Genomic DNA, 20332 nt, shown 5'->3' on the forward strand with positions numbered 1-20332 from the left:
TTTGTGTAAGCTGTAAGAGTCCTAATTTGCAAGACAGGCCTCTCTTCAAATTGGCAGTTTGCCTTTTAGCAGCTTCAAAAAGGGTGTTTATACCCCCACAGCTTCCTACCTCCTCAAGAGCATCATAAATGTCTTTTAACAGAAGTGGTGTTGTAGACATGCCTACTGACACACCACTACTAAACACATGTACAAAATACAACACTGGACTGTAACTTTAACACAAATACGGAGAATGTTTATTAACAGGGTGTGAGAGGAGTTGATTGCCAGTCAGGCTTCTCCAGGCTTTTTACTTTTCTGCCACTGAATACCACTGTCACTTCCATACCTCTTTCTTTGGCTGCTTCTGGTTTGGACAGGAACACCAGGAGGTCACAGCACACTTCAGTTTCGCATGCTCAGACTGCCAGCCAGAGTTTTTTAAAATGTTCAGTAGGGTTGTGTATCTTATAGACCTTATAGGAAGCACACATAGCACCAGCTTGCACCCTGTCATGGTCTTACAGGTTCATGTAAGATCCAGCAGAACCACAGGCAAAGGATGCTCCCTGCCACCATCTGCCCTCTCTGTGCCACACTTTGAAATGTAATTTGGAGTTCACAGACCCACCAGCTGGTTCTTTTGGCTGACATGCGGTTTGCATGACATGCGGTGAGTGCAGTCGAAGGAGATGGAAATGGAGCCAAGCTACAACATCTGGACAAGGGCTCCATGCAGGAGACAAGATGCCTACAGCACAGGTCCAAGCTGCCTCCAGGAGACAAGGCTGGGGTCTGAAGGCGCATGTCTGAGTTGAAATGGGGGTGACACAGGTGGGGTGAGGGATCGGAGTGGGGAGTGAAGGCCCCAAGTAAGTCTGCTTAGGTCCCCAAGTCCCTTTTTGTGCACCCTCCCTTTCCAGCAAGGGGTGTTGTGACACCATGCAGAGATCTAGAGGTGACTTGCTGGGGGGTTGTAAAGGATCACAGATCCTCTAGCCAGGCAAAGTATAGCTGTGTGCTCCAGCTAGCTTTATTTGAAAGAAAAAAAAAAAAAAAAAAAAAAAGAGGGGGGAATCAATCGCAAAAATGCCATTTATTACGGTTAAGCTAACACACCATTTAGACGAGCAACAGCTGCGTGCTGAGAATTTTTATTCCAACCAACACTGCCACCTCTTGTTCATCTGCACGTTTTATTTTGCCCGGTTCCAGCCTGTGGTGGATTCACCGCCAGCCCAAAGACACAGACCTCACCACTTCGGTTACACTGAAACCTTACAAGGAATAGCAACTGAGTAGATGCAACAGCATGTACTTCCACACAAGTTACAAACAAGCAGGAAGCATGAAAACAGCCACAAACATGTAACAGTTTTGACTGATATGTAACTGTTTTCTCTGGTAACTCAAAAGAATGAGGTACTGAAACAAGGCGGGGGGGGGTGGGGGGAGGGGCGGGGGGCGCGGGGGAGCAAACCACAACAAAACCACCCAAAACCCAAGCAACCGCAAAACCGACCCCCGGGCAGAAAATATCATGGGACTTTTCCAGAGTGTGAAATGTACTGTGCCATGCAACTTTATTTTCAAATTCTGTGACTTCTCCTGATGTGAATCTCAATTGTCCTCTCAGTACTTGCCCCATCTTCTACCCCAGAGGCTGCCACCCAAGAGCATGTATTTTTCTGATGCTGCTTAATGAAGAACAGTGCCTGTGTTGCCTCCACCAGGGACACCAAGTCTGTGAATTATGTGAAAACATCCCAGAGAAGACTTGACTGCAGATAAGCAGTGAAGTTGATCATCTTTGTCTGAGTTTCTGACTAGGTGGTTTCTAGGAAGAGTTTCAGCATGCCCTAGAAGAAGGTGATCCAGAAGATGGTGGATCAAACTCTGTGCTAGGAGATACAACAGATACAACACAGGGAAATCCCACAGAAAGCAAGGAGAAGAGACAAACAGCAAAATCCAGCTATACCCCTTTTGTCCGGCTGCTTGCCATGCCACTAGTTCATTTGGTTGCAGTTAGACTAGTGACAGAGATGGGTTTTGTGCATGGGTTCCTTGAGTTCTAGCACTATATTTCATTTTTTTTTTCTTTCAGGTGCATCATAACACCATCTTGATTTAACACTTTTTTCTATGCCCTTCTCATTATGTCCCTTTGTGTTTCAGTCTTGGTGTGTACAGTAGTTGAAAAGGGGTGTAATGTATTTAGCCAGACCCAGATGCCTGATAGCTGCCAGAAGCCCCAGAAGCTGGTGAGGAGCCCAGTCCCACTGCAGCGACCCCCTGGGCAGCGGGGCCAGCAGAAGCTGCTGGTCAGCCCACTGCACAGAGAGAAAGGACCTTCCAGCCAGTTTTTCAGGAATAGTTTTCTCTTCACATATCTTTCCAGGTGGAAGATCCAATCAAAAAGAAAATTATGATCTTGAAATGGAGTTGCCAGCAGGCAGTCAGATTCACCATGGTTGAGTCCTAATGGGCTGACACTTGAGGCAGCTGGGCTTTTTACTTCATGCTGAATAAACACACTATTTCTGAACCATAGGACTGTCAAACTGTTTCTCAACCCTCTTGCTATCTAAGCCCAAGGCAAACTCTCGAAAGCTGCAGTGCTTGTTTTGGGTGCTCAGCTAAGCTGTGTGTAGGGCCTACCTTGAAACTGTTGGTGTGTTCCCTGGCCCTTTCACTGGTGTTGACTAAGACAGCCTTGCTTTCTGTTCTCATAGGTGCCCCAATCCAGCCACAGGTCTCTATTAGCTTTTCTGCGGTTTCTAGAGTCAGCAGAGGCACAGGATAGTACAAGAAGAGTTATTCCTGAATAGTCTTTCCATGACAGACCAGAACCATGCTAAGTAAGCATTTGGTCTCTCCACAGGCTGCTCTGGAAGGCTGTCCCCCTTCCTGCCATCTGCAAGACTGTACTTCTGTTTCATCCAGCAGTCTGTTGAGGAATGTGTCCTTGATGTTGATCTCATCACTAACCTCACACTCTGGATCAATGCACACAGAGAACTGGGCAGGAGCTGCTCTGCCCCTTCTCTCCTTTTGGTGGGTAAAAAAGGACAGCTGCAGAACCCAGACTCTTTGCAAAGATGTGAAGCTGAGGCTAATACAAGGCCATGTTAAGTTCCTCTTGAGTGGCGTGGTCCTCAGCTGTGTGATAGGACCCAACCCTTCCATGTGGGCCAACAGAACCTGTCCTGGTGTGTGTGGGTACTCCTCCCCTGAGGCATTGCCCTGTGTCGAATTGGATTGTTCACTTTGGCCATTGTCCAAGTTATTAATGAGGATGTTAAATGGTATTGACACCAGTGTTGCCCCTAAGGTACACCACTGACAACTGGCCTCCAGCTGTCCACCTCCCACAGCTCTAGTGGGTGCATCCTGGCAGGCACTGGGGTACCTCCTGCAGGGACTGCGGTGGGCTGGCACCATTATGGGCTGCCCTCCGGGGTGGCAGGGGCAAAGCCTGACAGCCAGACCCACCCCATCCCTCACAGAGGGAGCCAGGCACACCAGGGGCCATCAGGCACCTCCCCAGGGATGGGGATGGGGATGGGCCAGGGCCAGGGCCAGGACCAAGCTGGCACATCAGCCCACAGGGCCCACAGCTGAGCAGGACAGTGCTGTGGGGAGTTGGAGACCAGCATCCTGTAGGACCAGTGGAACATGAGCTGAGGGCCCCATCCAGAACTGAAATGGGGTCCTGGGTGATGGGCAAGGGGAGAAGAAGACTTAAGGCAGGGGGCAGGGGGCGGGGTGGGCAGGAATGGCCCGTGAGGCCCGTTGTTGCCCTTGGGGACATTACAGCCTCTTGTTCAAAGGATACTGGTGACTCACCAGTAGGTATAGGCACTCCTCTGCTTCTAAAACACCATGTCAGTGTGCCCAAACCCCTCAAAAGGGAAGGTGAAATCAAACAGGTTTTTAACTGAAAAATCATGTAATCTCACATCATTGATTTTAGGAGTGAAAAATAATCAAATGCAAACTCTATCCTGACTGTTACAGCACAGGTTACCCTCCTCACCTGCTTCTTTCCATCTGTACAACAGAAATAACTGTACTGTAATATAAGTGGTCATGAGCATAATCAACGTGATAACAGCCTTCAGGCTGGTGCACACAATATTGCAGAGTATTCTCATAATGACAGCATCACGCAAGTGAACCATAAATCCCAGTTTCTTTAATTTAGGTTTTATATTTAGAATTTTGATCTTTATTTAAAGCACATTTGTAATTTTAAGCACTGTCATCAGGCAAGACAAGAACTATAAATTAACACGCAAGCTGAATCATTCTTGATATATTTTAGTATTTAATGTTTCACTCCTATTTTGTGTAAATAAACCTTCAGTAAAAATGTTACGTGTTGAGACAATCTACACATAACTCAGTTTATTAAGATGGCCACAGTATCTGGGGCTGGACTGAGTGCTGAGGGGACCGCTGGGCAACCAGCCTACATGCTCCATGTCTGAAAGCATCCAGCACCTAAATGGAAGTCCTTTCTATTGTATGTATGTAGTGGGGGCACACACCAAACCTAGACGTTACAAAAATTATCTCATTATTCCACAAGAAATCTAGAGTAACTGCCTCTGCAGTATCTCTGGGAAATACCAGAAAGACATCCACAAGCACAGTTACCAATCTGCAAGACTTAGCACACCTCCAGCCCTGCGAATGCACGATCACACCTCTCCCCAGCAGGCCAGCACCCACCCACAGGCACAAAAATTGCAGTCACAGCTGGTCGCCACCTCTGCCTGGAAAATCCCACTGCTCCATCCCTGCTCACTTCATACCCTTTTCTCTTTGTAAAGTCCTCCCTCGACAGTGTTCCCACCATTTGCACCATGGCTCCTGCCCTACTGTAACATTCCCCTCCTGCCCCTGTCCCCAACATGCACAGCCCCCAGATCAGTACTACCTTCCCTGTGCAGGGTATCCCCCAGCCCTGTGGCCTCATCCGATCCACCAGCCTTCACACTCTCTCTGGATGTTGCCAGCTGCTGTTTATTTTCTCTTTCTCTGGGCTAAGAAAAGCTCATCCTTGTCCTGGAAAACAAAAATAATAACAACAACAACCACACAACAACAGCAATAATAGTAATGACAATAATAGTAATAATAATAATAAACAGTGGCATGTCTCCTTTTACAGTCAGTTTTTCTGTACCTGTTTCAGCTAGGTCTGCTCGTGTGCTCTTACTCTTCAGGAGTAAAGTAAGTGCCTTACAGAAATCTCTTTTTCCTCACAAGTCTCTGGGTTTCTCATCTAAATTTGTGCTCTCTTCAGCACCAATAGAAATCTGTTTGAAGGAGTGCTTTTCCCCCATGTCTGCCTTAGCCCATGCAGCCCATCATCTCCCTGCGGGTAAAAATAAAAGCCGACTCTGGCACAGACACCCAGGGAGAAGCAAGAGGTTCCTTCAGTGGTCCCTCTTTTATGGGAACAAAACACAGAGCAGCAAAGATGATCCAGCCCACAGTGGTTGCCCTCCCCTGCATTGCCTCCCCAGCCTGGTCCCTGCAGCTGGGATGAACCCTGCCCTCTCCCAAGGGAAAACCTGAGGTCTGCTGAAGTGTCTGGGCTTGTCATGGTCCCTCTGGATGCTCATGGGGCAGGGAGCAGCCAGCGGCAGAGCCAGCGCCAGAAGACACGAACTTCAGTTTCCAGCCCTGTCCTGACCTGGCTGACAGCTTGACTAAAGTACACAGTAATGCAGGTGGTTGCAGTTATTTTGGAGTAACCCTCAGCCTGTCCCTCCGAGTGCTAGAGATTCCCGTGCGTGAAATGAAAACTTCTTCCAAAACACTGTCATCAGAACAGTGACTTTATTAACGGAGACAAACAAAGGATTAAAACACGTTATGAGTTTGAGGAAACACACAGCGTACCTGTGGGGGACAGACATTTATATACATCAGTTCATTGTAGAAACATGAGCAATTTGGTCTACATGACTAGGATATCCCCTGGTAGTTTGCAACGGATCCAGACAGCTTCCTCTCCGTGGTGGCTCCAGTGAAGCAACCGATTTCCCCCGCCAGCCCCACCCCAGCCAGGCTAGTGCCGGACCCCTGAATGCCACCCGTATCCCCTGCGGGGCTTTCTCCAGCGCAGGGTGAGCGCGGTTGGAAACCGGCGGTGCGGGTGGATACTGCTGGTGGCTGGGTACTGCTCCCTCCGGGGTGAGCCGAGTTGAGCCCTCTCAGCTGCGGGGCAAGAAAGAGGGGGTCAGGGTGCTTTGAACACATACAGCCCACCCCTGCAACCACCCAGGGGATCCCCCCGGGCCAGCCCCGCCGGCCGGCAGTGGGACGTTGCTCGCCGCCGCAGGAAGGAGTCGGGCATCCCGGCGGGGCTAGCCCCGCTCCCGAGCACGGCTCGGCACGACCCGACTCTGCGCCGGTATGGCACTGCAGCTCCCGGTGCCGGCACCTCTACTGGGGAAGGCACGGTCTGGGCTTTCCCTGGATGGACAAAATCAGATTGGGAAGGAGGGGAGGGAGGGGAAGGGGTGTGGGGAAGAGAGAAAGAAAACAGCTCCACGGATGTTGGATGTCACGGACGGCGTTACACGGGCGACGCGGGGGCTCCTCGCTGCGTTTCTCGGGCGGACGAGCCACGGGAACTCTCCGCCACCGCCCCGGGCCGGCACGTCGAGGCGGGGAGACGCCAGTGCCTGCGCTCCCGGCGGCCTGTCCCGGGGCGGCCCCGCCTACAGGCACTTGAGGAGGAAGGAATTGCACGAAGTCCCCCGGGGGCAGTCGCAGAGCTTCCCGATGCGGGCCCCCTTCCTCACGGCGCATTGCTCCCCGGCGTCGCACTGCGGGCAGCGGCAGGCGGTGAGAGGCCCGTCGCCGCCGGCCGCCCCGTCCCGCCCGGTCCCGTCCCGTCCCGTCCCGTCCCGCCGCCGCCGGCCGCCCCGTCCCGCCCAGTCCCGTCCCGTCCCGTCCCGTCCCGTCCCGTCCCGTCCCGTCCCGTCCCGCCGCCACCGGCCGCCCCGTCCCGCCGGGGCACTCACCATGGGCACCTGCCCGAACTTCTTCTCGTAGTGCGGGACCCGCTTGCTCTTCAGCTTCTCCAGCACCTCCTGCAGCGCCTCAATCTGCCGAGACACCCCACAGCCCCCGTCAGGCCGCGCCCGGCCGGCCGGCGGGCGCCCCCCCTGCCCCGGCCCCGGCCCCGGCCCCCCGCCACACCAGCTCCTTCTCTCGGGAGGCGCCGCCGCCGCCGGGGGGCCCCAGGTCGCGGGCGCGGCGCGGCGGGGTCGGCCCCTGCCCGCGGGCGCCCAGCAGCAGCGCGGCCGCCACGGCGCAGAGCGCCAGCGCCCGGCAGCTCTCCATGGTGCTGCCGCCCCGCCGCCTCCGCCCCGCCGCCGCCGCCGCCTTTATAGCGCCGCGCCCGCCCCGCCGTGCGTCAGTGCCCCCCGCCGCCGCGCTGCGCCTCGGCTCCGCGTGGCTGAGCCCGGCCCGGCTCGGCTCCGCGTGGCTGGGCCCGGCCCGGCTGGGCTCGGCTGGGCTCGGCTGAGCCCGGCCCGGCTCGGCTCGGCTCGGCTCCGCGTGGCTGAGCCCGGCCCGGCTCGGCTCGGCTCGGCTCGGCTCCGCGTGGCTGGGCTCGGCTGGGCCCGGCTCGGCTCGGCCCGGCTCCGCGTGGCCGGGCCCGGCCCGGCTGGGCTCGGCTCGGCTCGGCTGGGCTCGGCTCGGCTGGGCTCGGCTGGGCTCGGCTGGGCTCGGCTGGGCTCGGCTGGGCTCGGCTGGGCTGGGCTGGGCCCGACCCGGCTCTGCGTGGCTGGGCTCGGCCCGGCTCCGCGTGGCTGGGCTGGGCTCGGCTGGGCTGGGCTGGGCTGGGCTGGGCCCGGCTGGGCGGCCTGGGCTCGGCAATATTCCTCACGGCTCCGGCCTGGCACCGCGCGGCGCCCCGGCTGCGGCCCGCCGAAGTGACTGCCCCAGCGCCATTCTAGCCCGGCGCGGCGTCCCTCTGTCCGGCCGGGCGTCCCTCTGTCCGGCCGGGCGTCCCTCTGTCCGGCCGGGCGTCCCTCTGTCCGGCCGGGCGTCCCTCTGTCCGGCCGGGCCCGGCACAAACGGAGCCGTCCCCGAAAGCCGCCCAGCCGCCCGCCCTGTGTCCCCTACCATGGCGAAGGCCCGGGCCGCCCTGCTGTCGTGGGAGGGGGGTGGGAGGCTCTTCCCTCGCCCGTGGGAGTCGGGAAGGAGGAGGGAGAGGGGGTCCGGTTGGCACCCGAGAAGCAAGCGGAGGTTGGGACATGGAGACCAGGCTTGGAAATCAACGCAGGGATCTGAGAGGAGGGAGAGTCCGTAGCCTGTGGGCTGAGGGGTAGCACAGTGTGATGGGAGGAAGAGCCAGGATGGGAGGATTAACCTGAAGGATTCAGGGACAGGGAGAGATACAGATGGTGAGCAACCATCTGATGAGGGTGAAATGCTTGAATGAGGACAGGTGGGATCGCCAACAGTGCAGGAAGGCTCAGGGCCACCCAGAGCAGGGTGAGAAGTTTGGTAAAGGGCCAGGATGAAAGTAATTGCTGGTACTTGGAGCAGAACTGTGAAATAGTGCTTGAGGCCAAATACCATATTACTGAGGAGGTGTTCAGTGAGCATCATCTAGCCTGCTTGTGAAATGAGGCCACCTCCTTTTGGGGAGAGAAAAAGCACAGTTGCCAAAAGGAGACCTAGCATCAGTGCACTCATCTCCATTCAGCCTTTCCTACTGATGCTTGGGTCTGCAAGCTTGGTGGCCTCATGTTTATCAGCACCGTGGATGAAAAGCTCCCTGGCAGGCACAAACCTGTCCAAGGCTCATGGTTATGGTGGGGACAGGAGGAAGACAGGAGCATCTTCCCCTACTAAGAAAAGCAACAGCATGCCAAGGAGAGCATGGATGAGGGGCAGCGCTCAGCCCTCTCCAGGCCCCTGCCTCTGGGCCAAGGATGGGGTGAAACAGGGGGAGCTGAGCAGCCACTTCGCTGGCATGAGACCTTTGGTTCCCTGATATGACAATTGTGGGGACAAGGAGGCAGTGAGCAGGGTCCCTGTAAGGAGGCTCAGCTCTCAGCTCTGCAGTGGCACAGGGATGTTCCTGCCCTCCAGCCAATGGCACCAGGAGCTGGGCTGTGTCTCCCTAGGTGAAGGCTGGATCGTGTGGAGAAAGAGTAATTTGGAAAACCTTGTTAGCAAAACCTTTCTAGCAGGTTGTTTGTAAGGGAGCTAGAAACAGCCTGAAAAGGCAAATCAATGTGAGCAAAAAAGAAAAAGAACTGTTTAAAGAAAATTAAAAAGTCTCAGGGACCTACTGTTCCAAACAGGTAGGCAGTGTTTAAAGGGACCGAGAGGACTGTGGCTTAACAAGTAATTTTCAATGGCACAATTTTGTTTGAGGCAAGAAAAAGACTCCAGTCTCTTCAATGATCATGTTGCTTGCCTCCAGAGCTACATGTTCACTTCTTGTCTCCCACACATGCCTAATGATCATCACATCCAGCAAAGGTCTCATTTGTAATTGCCATTCGGAGTAGAGATCCTCTGTGTGTTTGTACGAATCCTCCAGCCTCATTTTGCCACAGGGAAGACTAACACGTCAGACACCAAGCTGGTGGCAAACCACTCATAGTGAATCCCACATGCCAGGCTGGAGCAAAAAATGCAGCAATGTGAAGTACTGGAAAGGATGGGCTTGCCGGAGTGAAGTTTCTTAGAGCAGAGAAATAACGTGGGCTAAGAAAAGCACAACACTTCATACGGAGAGGCAGATATATAGCAGCATCTGTGAAGCCTGACCAAAAATTCAAGCTGTATTTTATAGTACAAGGATTACTCATGCAGTGTTGAAAACACCACAGAGATGCTCAGAAAACATCACTGTTTTCTTTCCAGTTTGCACTTCTACTAGAAAGCTGAATTTGTCAGTTTCCCAGTAAAATTATTGTTGAATGTGGAGGCAATCACACATTTCTGTTTCCAAAAGTCATTGTACTTGGCTACAGACACTCTGAGAACCATGCATTTCTGTGGCTTTTACTGCCTGTATCACACTGTCTCCACAAATATCACTGTCCCCTGCTGCGTATTCAGCTGTTCTTTGTCTCCAGCACTAGAGGGTAAAAAAAGTCATAGGATGCAGGATAGCTGAATATTAAATAAAAGTGTCAGAAGCTACCATGTCAAGGAGCAGAACAGGGCCAAGGTATAAAAATGCAAAATCACTGTTTATCACTACAGAAAGGCAGGTGCTTTTTGACAGCATCAGTAGCCAGTCACAAGGCACCTGGCTATGAAATTAGGGGTCTGTGCCAGTACAGAGCTCATGTCCAGATAAATCTACACAAAATGCTGTCAGACCTCAGACAGTGTTGTAGCTATGCATTAATTCAAGCTTGTCAAAGTTAACTAACTTTTTCCATAAAAATGTTAGTGCAGATGAGGTATGAACAAGACACAGCCAATGTGCATTAACATCTGTACATCAAATGGGTAATTTTTGAATGTGTACATGGTATATACGTCTTGTAATCACACCCCACTCTTCCACCACAATCAATTAATTGAATGTACTTCTAAAAGCAGGAAAATAATGGGGGTTTCTGTTGATGCCGATATCAAAATAATGGAGTATCCATTGAGCAGTTTTGATGCATTTACGTGTTCTAGTTTCGGCTTGATGTAGACGTAGGGTCGGCAGGATTTTATGACTACTAGACCACAGAGATTAGTGTGAAACATTTGTTCAAGTGCTCTACTGAATCAGAGACATGAAAGTGGACATCCGGCTTTAAGTGGATACTTTAAGGCTTTGCTGAAAAGCAGCAGGCTTTTATAAGTGCTTTGTTGAATTGCCTTAATTTATAAACCTCAGTTTAGAAAAAAAAAAGTTAATATAGTATACCATCATTAGTTTTCCGAATGAAGACATTTCTTTGGCTGAAATTTAGAACAGTGAAGAAAATCTGAGATAAATCAGGGTTCTGCCACATTTGAAGCAATAATAGAGTCCAGAGGCATACTTGAAAGATATCATCTGTTTCAGCAGGAGATACCAAATCATCCTGATGAGTAACAGATTGGAAAAATGCCATCTAAATAAAAGATGGGTTCTTACAAGAACAGCACATAGACAGATGTCAACACAAACACTGAGGCTACAAATCCCCATTAAACTAACCCCAGAATGGGTGGAAGAAGAGTGGGAGCAGGCGCCCAGTGGCTTCTCCGAAATTACATTTATAGCCTCACCATTTCTGCAGCCCGGCAGGCTATTGCCAGCGGCTGTTCATAGCCACATTTCAGCCTTGGAAGCAGGCATGCAAGCGTCACAATGATCGTGTACCAGAGGCTCTGCCCTTGATGTTTGTTACACAAACTGCCACCAGTTTTGGTTGGTGGCTGGATTGTGGCTCTCAGTGGTTCCCAGCACCTTTCTAGTGCCATGAGAATAAACACAAAAAGGGCAATAGGTAGGTTTTCATGATCCATTCTGAATTCACCATCTCAGCCCAGGTAATCTGGGAAGCACCCTTGGTCCTGCTGCAGCAGGTCCTAGCAACAGGATGAGCAGCTTAGCCTACCTCATTCACAGCTTTCCACTTCCTCTATCAAAGCCTTGGAAAACACCCTCAAGGTCATAGTATCATCCTTTTTTAACTCCTTGTACTCAAATGTTGATCTCTTTTAAATAGGCCATGTCCAGCTACCAAAAAGAGCTGGAACTAGGTAACCTCTTAGCCTTGCCACTGCTCTGAGGCAGGAGGGAGGCATACAGCTGAAAGAGCAATCGCTGAGGTGAGAGCAGATGGGAGAAGAAAGGACCCCTGGCAGCCTAGAGCACCAAGTTCAAAGAGCTGGTCCACCACAGCTTGTACACTCAATACGGCAAAACCTTTTTCCTTGTTCCTCAACTTCTGCATGAAAAGTCAGTGTCACCCCAAGTATCATCCTTTCTGCTAGGTAAAGAGGTTAATGGTTGTGAACTGCTCCAATACTACAGTGAATAGGCAACATGTAATGGAGACAGGTAGGACAAATCTCAAAGTAAGACACCCACAGCTCTTACATTGCTTCTCCCATCAGGAATCTTAGGCCTTTGCAGTGGCAGCTACCTTTTATTTACATTTATGTAAGATTTCTTTTCATCAAACATCCAAAAGACATCCTGCTGGTAGAGAAATGGCAATGGGAAGTGAGAAAGAATATGCAATGCAGTCCATGGCATATAAACCCAAGTGAAAGTGTAGCAGTGTAGCTGCCACTGCAAGGGCGTAAGAATCCTGACAGCAGAGGCAACCTGAGCTGTGGGGTGACTATTTCAGGACAGTATAAATGTTATCTACCAACATCACCAAATGGTATGAGCACAGGGTTCAACTCCTCACTCCTGGTGGGTCTGCAGAGAACGAGGCGTTTCAAGTAAGCTTCTTGGTGGCAAGAGGCCATCTCTGCCATCAGAGTGACATCACGCACAACAGGCATTGCACAGTCAGTGCCTACATATGAAGCACAGCATGTTAACCTGCAAAAGCTTTTCTAAAATAGTCGGTCTGCTATGCAGTGGGGGAATAAATCACTAGTGGTTCCTTGAATTGTTCCTCTGCAGTCAAGGTCCCACGCTGTAACCTCCTCTAAGCAGAGTGTGTCGACAGGATGCCAATCCTGTGCTGATTAATTTCTTTTAAGAAGTTTACAAAAGGTAAATACTATTAAGGCAGAATGTTCTTACTTATTCAGAGATGCATCTTGACTTGGCTTGCACACATACTTAGTGGAAGAAATTTTGACAACCGCAAATAACTGTCCTTTCAGACACAACAAGCAATAGGGAGTTACCATTCTCGGAAGCATGAACCTTCCCAAACCTACTTCCATTATCTGTAGCCCAAGATTATCTGTTACAGTCTTCAACTCAGAATGATTTCATTGCCAGTCTCACTGAAAGAGTATATTCCAAGTAAATATTGTTTTGATCAGTTTTCTTAGCAGAAAAAGGCAGTAGTCCTTACAGCTTTGGGAGTAACAGAATGGGGAAAATCACCCCACATAATTTAGAGCAGAAGGACAACAGGTGCCTGAACTGATCAACTCAATACTGACTGTTTCTTTTTACTGGAAACCATAGGAATCATTTCAGGGTCTGAAACCTTTTTTTCTCCCTGGGTATATTTTATACATACCTATTCAAAAGTAGGGTATTTTTAAAGGCATTTCAGAAGTCCAGCAACCATAAATAATGTTGCTGTTCTTTTGGGATAAAGAAATCCCAGGGCCATGCCCAACGTGTTTACAAATTCATGTAGTGAGACAAGAACAAGAATCAGTGGTACAAAAACACATCTCTGTCCCTAGTTGCCATTTACTGTGGTATTTTAAACTACTGCTCTCTGCTAAATATATATTTCATGTACCAAGAACATGCATGTGAGTATGACAGTGAGAATACATGTGTGCAGACCTACAGAAATAATGTTTCTAGTGGTGCAAAGCACACCAGATTTTGGATAGGTTTCTTCTCAGTAAAGTGAGAGAGAAATCTGGTCTCTTAGGTGCAATGTAGAGGTGTACCAGAGACCCCACAGCTTAACATATGCTGGGCTGTCTGTATTCTGCATTGCAAATCCACATTCCAAAGATTTACTTCATTTTCACTTTTACATCTGCCTGTGACACAAGTGAGAGGGCTAGTAGCTAGCAGACCTTCCTTCCACCTGCCGAGTCCGAGGGTAACTCCTCTGCCACACAAGTCTAGGAAGACTACAGTACTAGCATATCTTCCAGGATAACTACTCATACTAGCAATCTTTCTTCTCCCCACAGACCAGCACAGGATAGGACCTCCATCCATGTATATTAACTCCTCTTGGATGTGATTCTCAGTGAAGAATATTTCTACCAATGGTTATCTGGGCATCTTTAGGGCAAAACTAGATAAAATCACTTCCTAGTCCCAGCTAGGACAGTATTTGCCTCCTTATTCTAGGCACACTACATGCCAAGCATTTAGTTTCTATACAGTGCAATGTTTCTAAAGAGAACAAATGAAATGGCAGACACTGAATTCTTGACAAATATTACACTGCAAAATCTATGATAAATAAATAAGATTAACAAAAGCACTTCAGTATCTCAATAGCCCTAAAGTGAGTGAGGTTCAGGCATGTGCTCCAGGTGAAGCATTGATCCATGTGGGAAGAATGCTGTGTCTTTCTGAAACAGTAATTGCCACAGGGATCACACAGCATGATGTTGAAACACCTTTGTATCCAAGCCCCGTCCTCAGAAGCACTCTCCGCAACCTCCAGCTCCCACAGATATCAGCATATGTTCCCCAGCTCTTCCAGAAAACACTATGCATCCATCAGATTCTCTTGTTGTTTTGACTTCAGGGAACCACACAGAAGAGCAATGTTTTTTTGGATGAAAGCTAGAGAAAGGCCAAAATGCCCCCAGCGGCATGAAATCTGCAATTTCATGCTGTCTTGAACTCCCTGGCTGCCCTTACAGCACTTAACTTCTGCAAAAATTATTTACTAGCAAATGTGGATTTTTTTCTTTCTTGGATTGCAAAAATGTTTTGCATTTATAGGAGACGTAGAAGAATTAAAAGAAATAAAGGAGATGATAAGCAAAAATACGTAGCTTATTTTGAAGATTCTTTTATATAAGAAATAGTATCAGTGGTTTCTTGTCAAACATTAAATATAATGCTAGAAGTTGCAGCTTATTCATGCAATGCAGAGTTATACAAGTACTTTAAGTGACTGATCTCAAATCACTAACAACCGTTGAAGCACTGAAAACAAATAATTACCACTTTTCCATTAAAAATAGCATTGTACAAATCTTTATTTTTTAACTACCTCAGCATTGTAGTTAGTTTGTTCTCCAGCCCCAATTAAAATATACAGAGGTAATTCTGATAAATGTGCATTTAAGTTTACATCCTGAAAACTCCAAATTCTGTCTTCTTCGTAGGTGCATTTAATGCTGCACTGAGACTGAGGCCCAAAACTAGTCTTGTGTCAGCTGGATCAATAATTCCATCATCCCATAGTCTAGGAAAAAGAAACAACAAACCCAATCAGTAGTAATAAGGAAATTAACATATACAAAGGGTAGATTTTAAAGCACATGAAACTGGAAATAGTGGTACTAGAGAGAGTGGACTATAGAGCTAAATTATACTTGAAGCCATGGAGTTAATTCACCTTAACCATCAATGCAATTGTATTACTCTGTGGAATTTGTCTTCTGGAACAAAGTATAAATTTTGGATAAATTAAGAATGTCATGTCTACATATTTTAGATGAGATTCTTCATACTTTCAGCGTGAAATCATTGCCTTAGATAGAAGAGACCCTCTTTCTTTTTTTAATATTCACATGGCAAATGACCTTTTGTCCATGACCTATATTCTTCTATCAAGAATGCTAGTATTTTAAGGATTATGTCACATCATTATTTACATTATTCAGGTTAGTTCAGCTGCCAGATGAGGATGATACAAGTGCTTATTCTTTCATCATTAAAAGACCCAGAGTAAATTTCAAGTATTTCCAGTGTTGGTTGTGTTTACTTTTTTCTGAAGTCCATTTCTAAACAACTGTAAGAAAATACCCTCCTTAACCCAGCCCTAAAGGCAATTAAATTATGAATGAGCAATTACCAAATTCCCAAGTCCCCAAAATCACAAACACTTGTAAAGAGTCTCTTTGATATTATAAAATAATTAAAGTATTTGTGGCTTAAGTTCTCAATGACAGCTCCATCCTACCCAAAACAAAATCTATGTCAAAACCCCCAGTAAGCCACAAAACTGAAAATACTGTATAACTACTACCTCCCCAGCAAGATAAACAAGATACCACATTGCTCATTCACAACCCAGTCTCACTTAAATAAGCACGCATTTTAATCAGGGTCTGGAAAAATTATGCACAGTGTCTCTGGTTAAGACAGTGATGCTCCTCTTCCATCCCATCTTTTCCCAGAGATACTTATTTTGCATTATTTTTTGAACTTCAGTGTTGGCTAATGTTAAATTTTCCACAGAAAAAGTATTTAAAAATGCAAGAAAGGGTCATGAATATGCAGCTAAGACTGACTCTACCAAGAGACAGCACAGCCATTCCTTTCTATTTGAAGTTTCTAGCTGCCAATTTCCTATTGTTTGAGGATTAATTGAAAAAAATCTGTTAGACAGGAGAGGATATATTTTGCACTCTTCTTTCAATACTAAATGTGCCAACCTCACCCCCAAAAGGAAAAAAGGACTGCAAATTGTACATAAATACATGCTGATAAACTCAAGGCAGTAGCAGACACTTTTAAGTGTTTTCAATCTTTCCTGTATTTCACCATTTGCTGTGAAAGTCACAGATATAAATAACACATAAAATAATAAAAATATGAAGGGATTGACATTGTGTGCTTTTTATTTTCCAACAAGTACACATATCTATCCTAGGATGCACAAAGTGGAACCACAATAAGGGACACCTTAACAAGATGAGGCACAAAAGATCAGACTCACCTTAAGAGCCTGCTCTCCAACTAGCAGAGAGAAAAAAGATACCCAACTCAGAAAGAATATTCTACTATAAATACACCTTATCATAGTACAGCTCCCCAAGTAAAGGAGACTGTTACCCTAAACAGGGCACAAGAGCAACACTGAAATGCAAAAGGAGAAAGGGGTTTGGAGGAGGGAAGACTTCATTGTTAATTGGGCAAAATCATGCTGTTTCTTTTTTGGGACTGAATATAGAAGTTTGATTAAAGAAATTTTGACACCGTGGTAGCTGTGGCACTCACTGACCTGGCTCTGCATATCGACTTTTTTTAATAAACGCTTGCCATTAACTTCTTTAATTATGAAGCACATCGAAACCGAACGAAAGAATTCATATTTCTTAAAAGCATTTAATAAATTTGCTAAGGACCTGGGGAGGGCAGGGATGAACTGAATCCAAAAGAATTACCAGTTTAATGGGGTACCTTCCAAGCTGCAACTTTCTAGTGACTACAACTGTAACAAAAACTTCCAAGCATGAAGTACATTTTATTGGCAGATTGGTTTTTTTTGTAAACGCTCAATTAGCCTATATTGACAATCACAAAGATTTTATGTTCGTGCAAGTCAAGCTGCTTTCATACAGTCACCCCTGGCTTCTGCTTCTCTTTGTTTAAAGAAAACTACATTCTCTACTGGGATGTAACATTAATAATTAAATTATCTATTAAAACACCATTGCTAGAACATGAGTCACAACCACACTCATAAAATATTTGTAACTGAGATCTTGTGAGTAAAAGAAATAAAGTTCCCAAAAATAAAATGCTCATGTAATTTGTAAAGATGCAAACTGCTAAAATCCTTTTAGAAACCTGGAAGCAGATTAATATAACTCATTAAAGAGGGTGCTGCCTAATGACTCATGTTAATTAAGATGGCTCTCTGTGAAAGGTTCTAATCAAATAGCTGATTAAACTTTGATTAGAAAATACAACTGCAGGGAACAGTATTGACATCCTGTACATAAAAGTTATATTTTATAAGAAAAATTATATAAGCGGAGTAAACAGGGAAATTTGCTTGTATTTTAAGATCATTAGGACATTTTCCTTCCCTCTCATTATTACCGCTAAAAGTTTGATTCAAAGCCTAACGAAGCCAACTGGAAGAGTCACAGCAATCTCAAGGGACGTTAGGGGTGAGGCAGACCGGTCCTTAGCAAGAGGACAGCGTGAGGGAGCCTCCAAACTGGCTGCACCCAAGCAGCCACATGGACAGCAGTCTTCCTGCCCATCTATCATTCTTTCCTGTCAGTAACGCAAAGCTGTTTGTTGGGCTTTTCTTGTTGGTCTCCTTGGCAGAGGAATCTAGTTAGCATCTGACACAACCAAGGCTGTCCAGGTTCAGTTTCAGCACCCTGACCTTTGGTTGATGGTCAGCTGGCTTTTCTACCGTGCTTGGGACCAGACAGGGAGCATCCCTTAGAGCACAGGGAACAGGTTACTACTTTTCCCTGACCTATAGTGAACACTTGCCAATAAGCAGCTGCTGATGTTGGCTGACAAATGGGTTGGTTCCAAGGTGGACAGTGGCCAAATCCCTCCTCCCTCAAGTACATTACTTGCTGCAAAGACTGTAATCCTACTTCATCTCATTGTTTCTGCTTGGGCAGCCTACTCCCCAGTAATGAAAACTTTTGGGCTATTGGTCTGAGATCTTGCTTAGGAACTAGCAATAAACGAAGGAACAAGGCACACACGATAATAGTGGCAGGAAGGCACGCAATCAGGGCAGAAAAACGCAAAAGCATCTACCACTACACCCAGTTATCTCTACAAGACAGCAGAGAGCAATTGAATGCTCCTAGACAATGCAGACTGTACCTACACGGATCAAACAGAGAGAGAAAACAGCCTGGACTGTCTTGACTTGAGCCAGTCACACACTGTTCTCGCAAGCACTCCCCAGTGAAAAGGGGCGTTTCACTTTCATTGCTTTTAGTCAGATGAACCTCTGAGGGATTCCAGCTCTGACATTTGACTCCCTGTCTCAGCTGGGCTTATTAGCTTCTCAGCCAGCTCACATCTGTGCATATTAAGTTTCCCTTCCAAGCTACAGGCACAATAAGAAGTATGTAACTGCCCTACTTTTTTAAATGAAGGACAGGACACCAGCATTAAGAGCACTTCCTAGGCTAGGCAAACTTAAGCTGTTTATTGAGGTGCTTTCTGGATTTGCAGCCTAACTTCACAAAATGGCCATATATTCTGGATGCATAGAAAGATAAAAGTTGCTCAGTAGAGACCACAAAGCTGGTGATACTCAACCTTCAAGTCTCAAAATCACTGGACATTATTATAAATTTAGAATCTGTTTTGATTTTAACCTTAATCTTACATGTAAAACTACTTTCTTGCAGATTAGTAACTTACTGTTGTAAATACTGACAATGGTCTGTTGGTTTCTGGAAGAGGACAAGTTTTCATATCGCTAATATACTGAATATATTGAATGTTAAATGCAATTATTTTCAATCTTGAGTACAAAGAGACTATGACTGTGTTACCAGTGAACACATAAAAAAAGCAAATTAAAAAACCCCACAACCATTCATCTCTTCCTCCACGGTAGGGATTAAGTTTAGATACAGATAGTTTTGACTCGTTTTTTTAAATGTTATTGTATCAGTGAAAAATTCTTCTTAAAATCCAGTTATAAAAGATGACAATATGTGTTTACATTTTTCTTTCCTGCCTCAGGGCACCAGGTTTTGCGACACAAGTACTAGGTTTGATTATTGATGGGTACTAGAAGAGATAGCCAGAAGTTTTTAACAGCTGACACCTTCTTTCAATCTGGGGAAAACACTATGAAATTTAAACAGATTTGAGCTATTAAAAACAAGTATCAAAACCAGTGTGCCATCAGAAAGCCCCTATCAATAACAATTCAGGATTTCACAAAAGTATCCTCATTGCTTATACATAAACACCCCCATAAACTGTAACTTAGTAGCAATGAGGGTTGTACACATGCATAAAACCTCCAGAAGCTGAGAATACATATGAAACTCTGCAACATTACCACATAGGCCTCTGCCACAAGCAGAGACCAAACAGTGATGACACTAAAACCCTCCCTAAATCCATGACCCACATGCTATAAAACTGCACCACTGAAATCTGCCTAGATGACACCACAAACCCTGTGCTACATATTCTACTGAGAATACTTATCCCATTACAGCACCAGCCAGGGTAAATGGCAAGAGGTTCCATTTAATGAAGACACTCATTTGATTAAACACTAAAATGAGTATGAATCCCCCAGTTACGATTTCTTTCAGCTAAGTTCATTCCACCATCTCAACAGAAAACAGAGTAAAAAGCTACCATTAATTTTGTATGTTCCTTCAGACTGTGGTAAACTATGCATAAAGGAGCTTGCTGATGCTATGCTGATGCTGTTACCACTGCATCAGAGTTGTCAGATGTGAGATTAAGCAGGTATCAAGTTAGACAAAAAAGGCTCCCAAACTCCCTCTCTTACTGGCATCCCTATGACATTGACAAGAGTATCTTGCACCCCCCCTGTTCACACTCATTTCTGCCTATGATGCCCCCATCAAAATTTATTGTATCTCAAACACTTGGTACTCAGCTTGTTTCTAAACTTCCCAGCTTGCAGGTAAGAAAACCATCAGTAATCCTAATTCAGCTAAACAAAAACATGCATACAGAAGACTTCACAGTTGTATAAGACTAATACTCTTTCTGCAAAATGAGAAGCCGTAGAGGCACACTGAAGCCCCA

The 20332-nt window shown here is 46.8% G+C and overlaps 2 protein-coding genes across 3 annotated transcripts in view; both read right to left on the minus strand.

Moving 5' to 3' along the window:
- Positions 1-5835: 5835 nt before the first annotated feature.
- Positions 5836-7384, minus strand: CARTPT (CART prepropeptide). 2 transcript variants are annotated; one of them, XM_040579912.1, is made up of 3 exons: positions 7207-7384; positions 7029-7112; positions 5836-6216 (listed from the first exon to the last, which is right to left on the minus strand). In XM_040579912.1, exons 1-3 carry the CDS (start codon positions 7348-7350, stop codon positions 5965-5967), a joined length of 480 nt encoding a protein of 159 aa, XP_040435846.1. In that variant the 5' UTR covers positions 7351-7384; the 3' UTR covers positions 5836-5964. The 2 variants fall into 2 exon arrangements, with proteins under 2 accessions (XP_040435846.1, XP_040435847.1); XM_040579913.1 differs by having other exon boundaries at positions 5836-6830.
- Positions 7385-14832: 7448 nt separating this feature from the next.
- MCCC2 (methylcrotonyl-CoA carboxylase subunit 2) overlaps positions 14833-20332 on the minus strand; it is a 37386-nt gene continuing 31886 nt past the window's right edge. Inside the window, exon 17 of the mRNA XM_040579927.1 lies at positions 14833-15059. Within this exon, the coding sequence (XP_040435861.1) occupies positions 14942-15059 (118 nt within the window). The 3' untranslated portion in view covers positions 14833-14941. The remainder of the gene's footprint in view (positions 15060-20332) is intronic.

This window comes from Falco naumanni, chromosome Z (genome assembly GCF_017639655.2).
Source record: "Falco naumanni isolate bFalNau1 chromosome Z, bFalNau1.pat, whole genome shotgun sequence".
Taxonomy (NCBI): Eukaryota; Metazoa; Chordata; class Aves; order Falconiformes; family Falconidae; genus Falco; species Falco naumanni.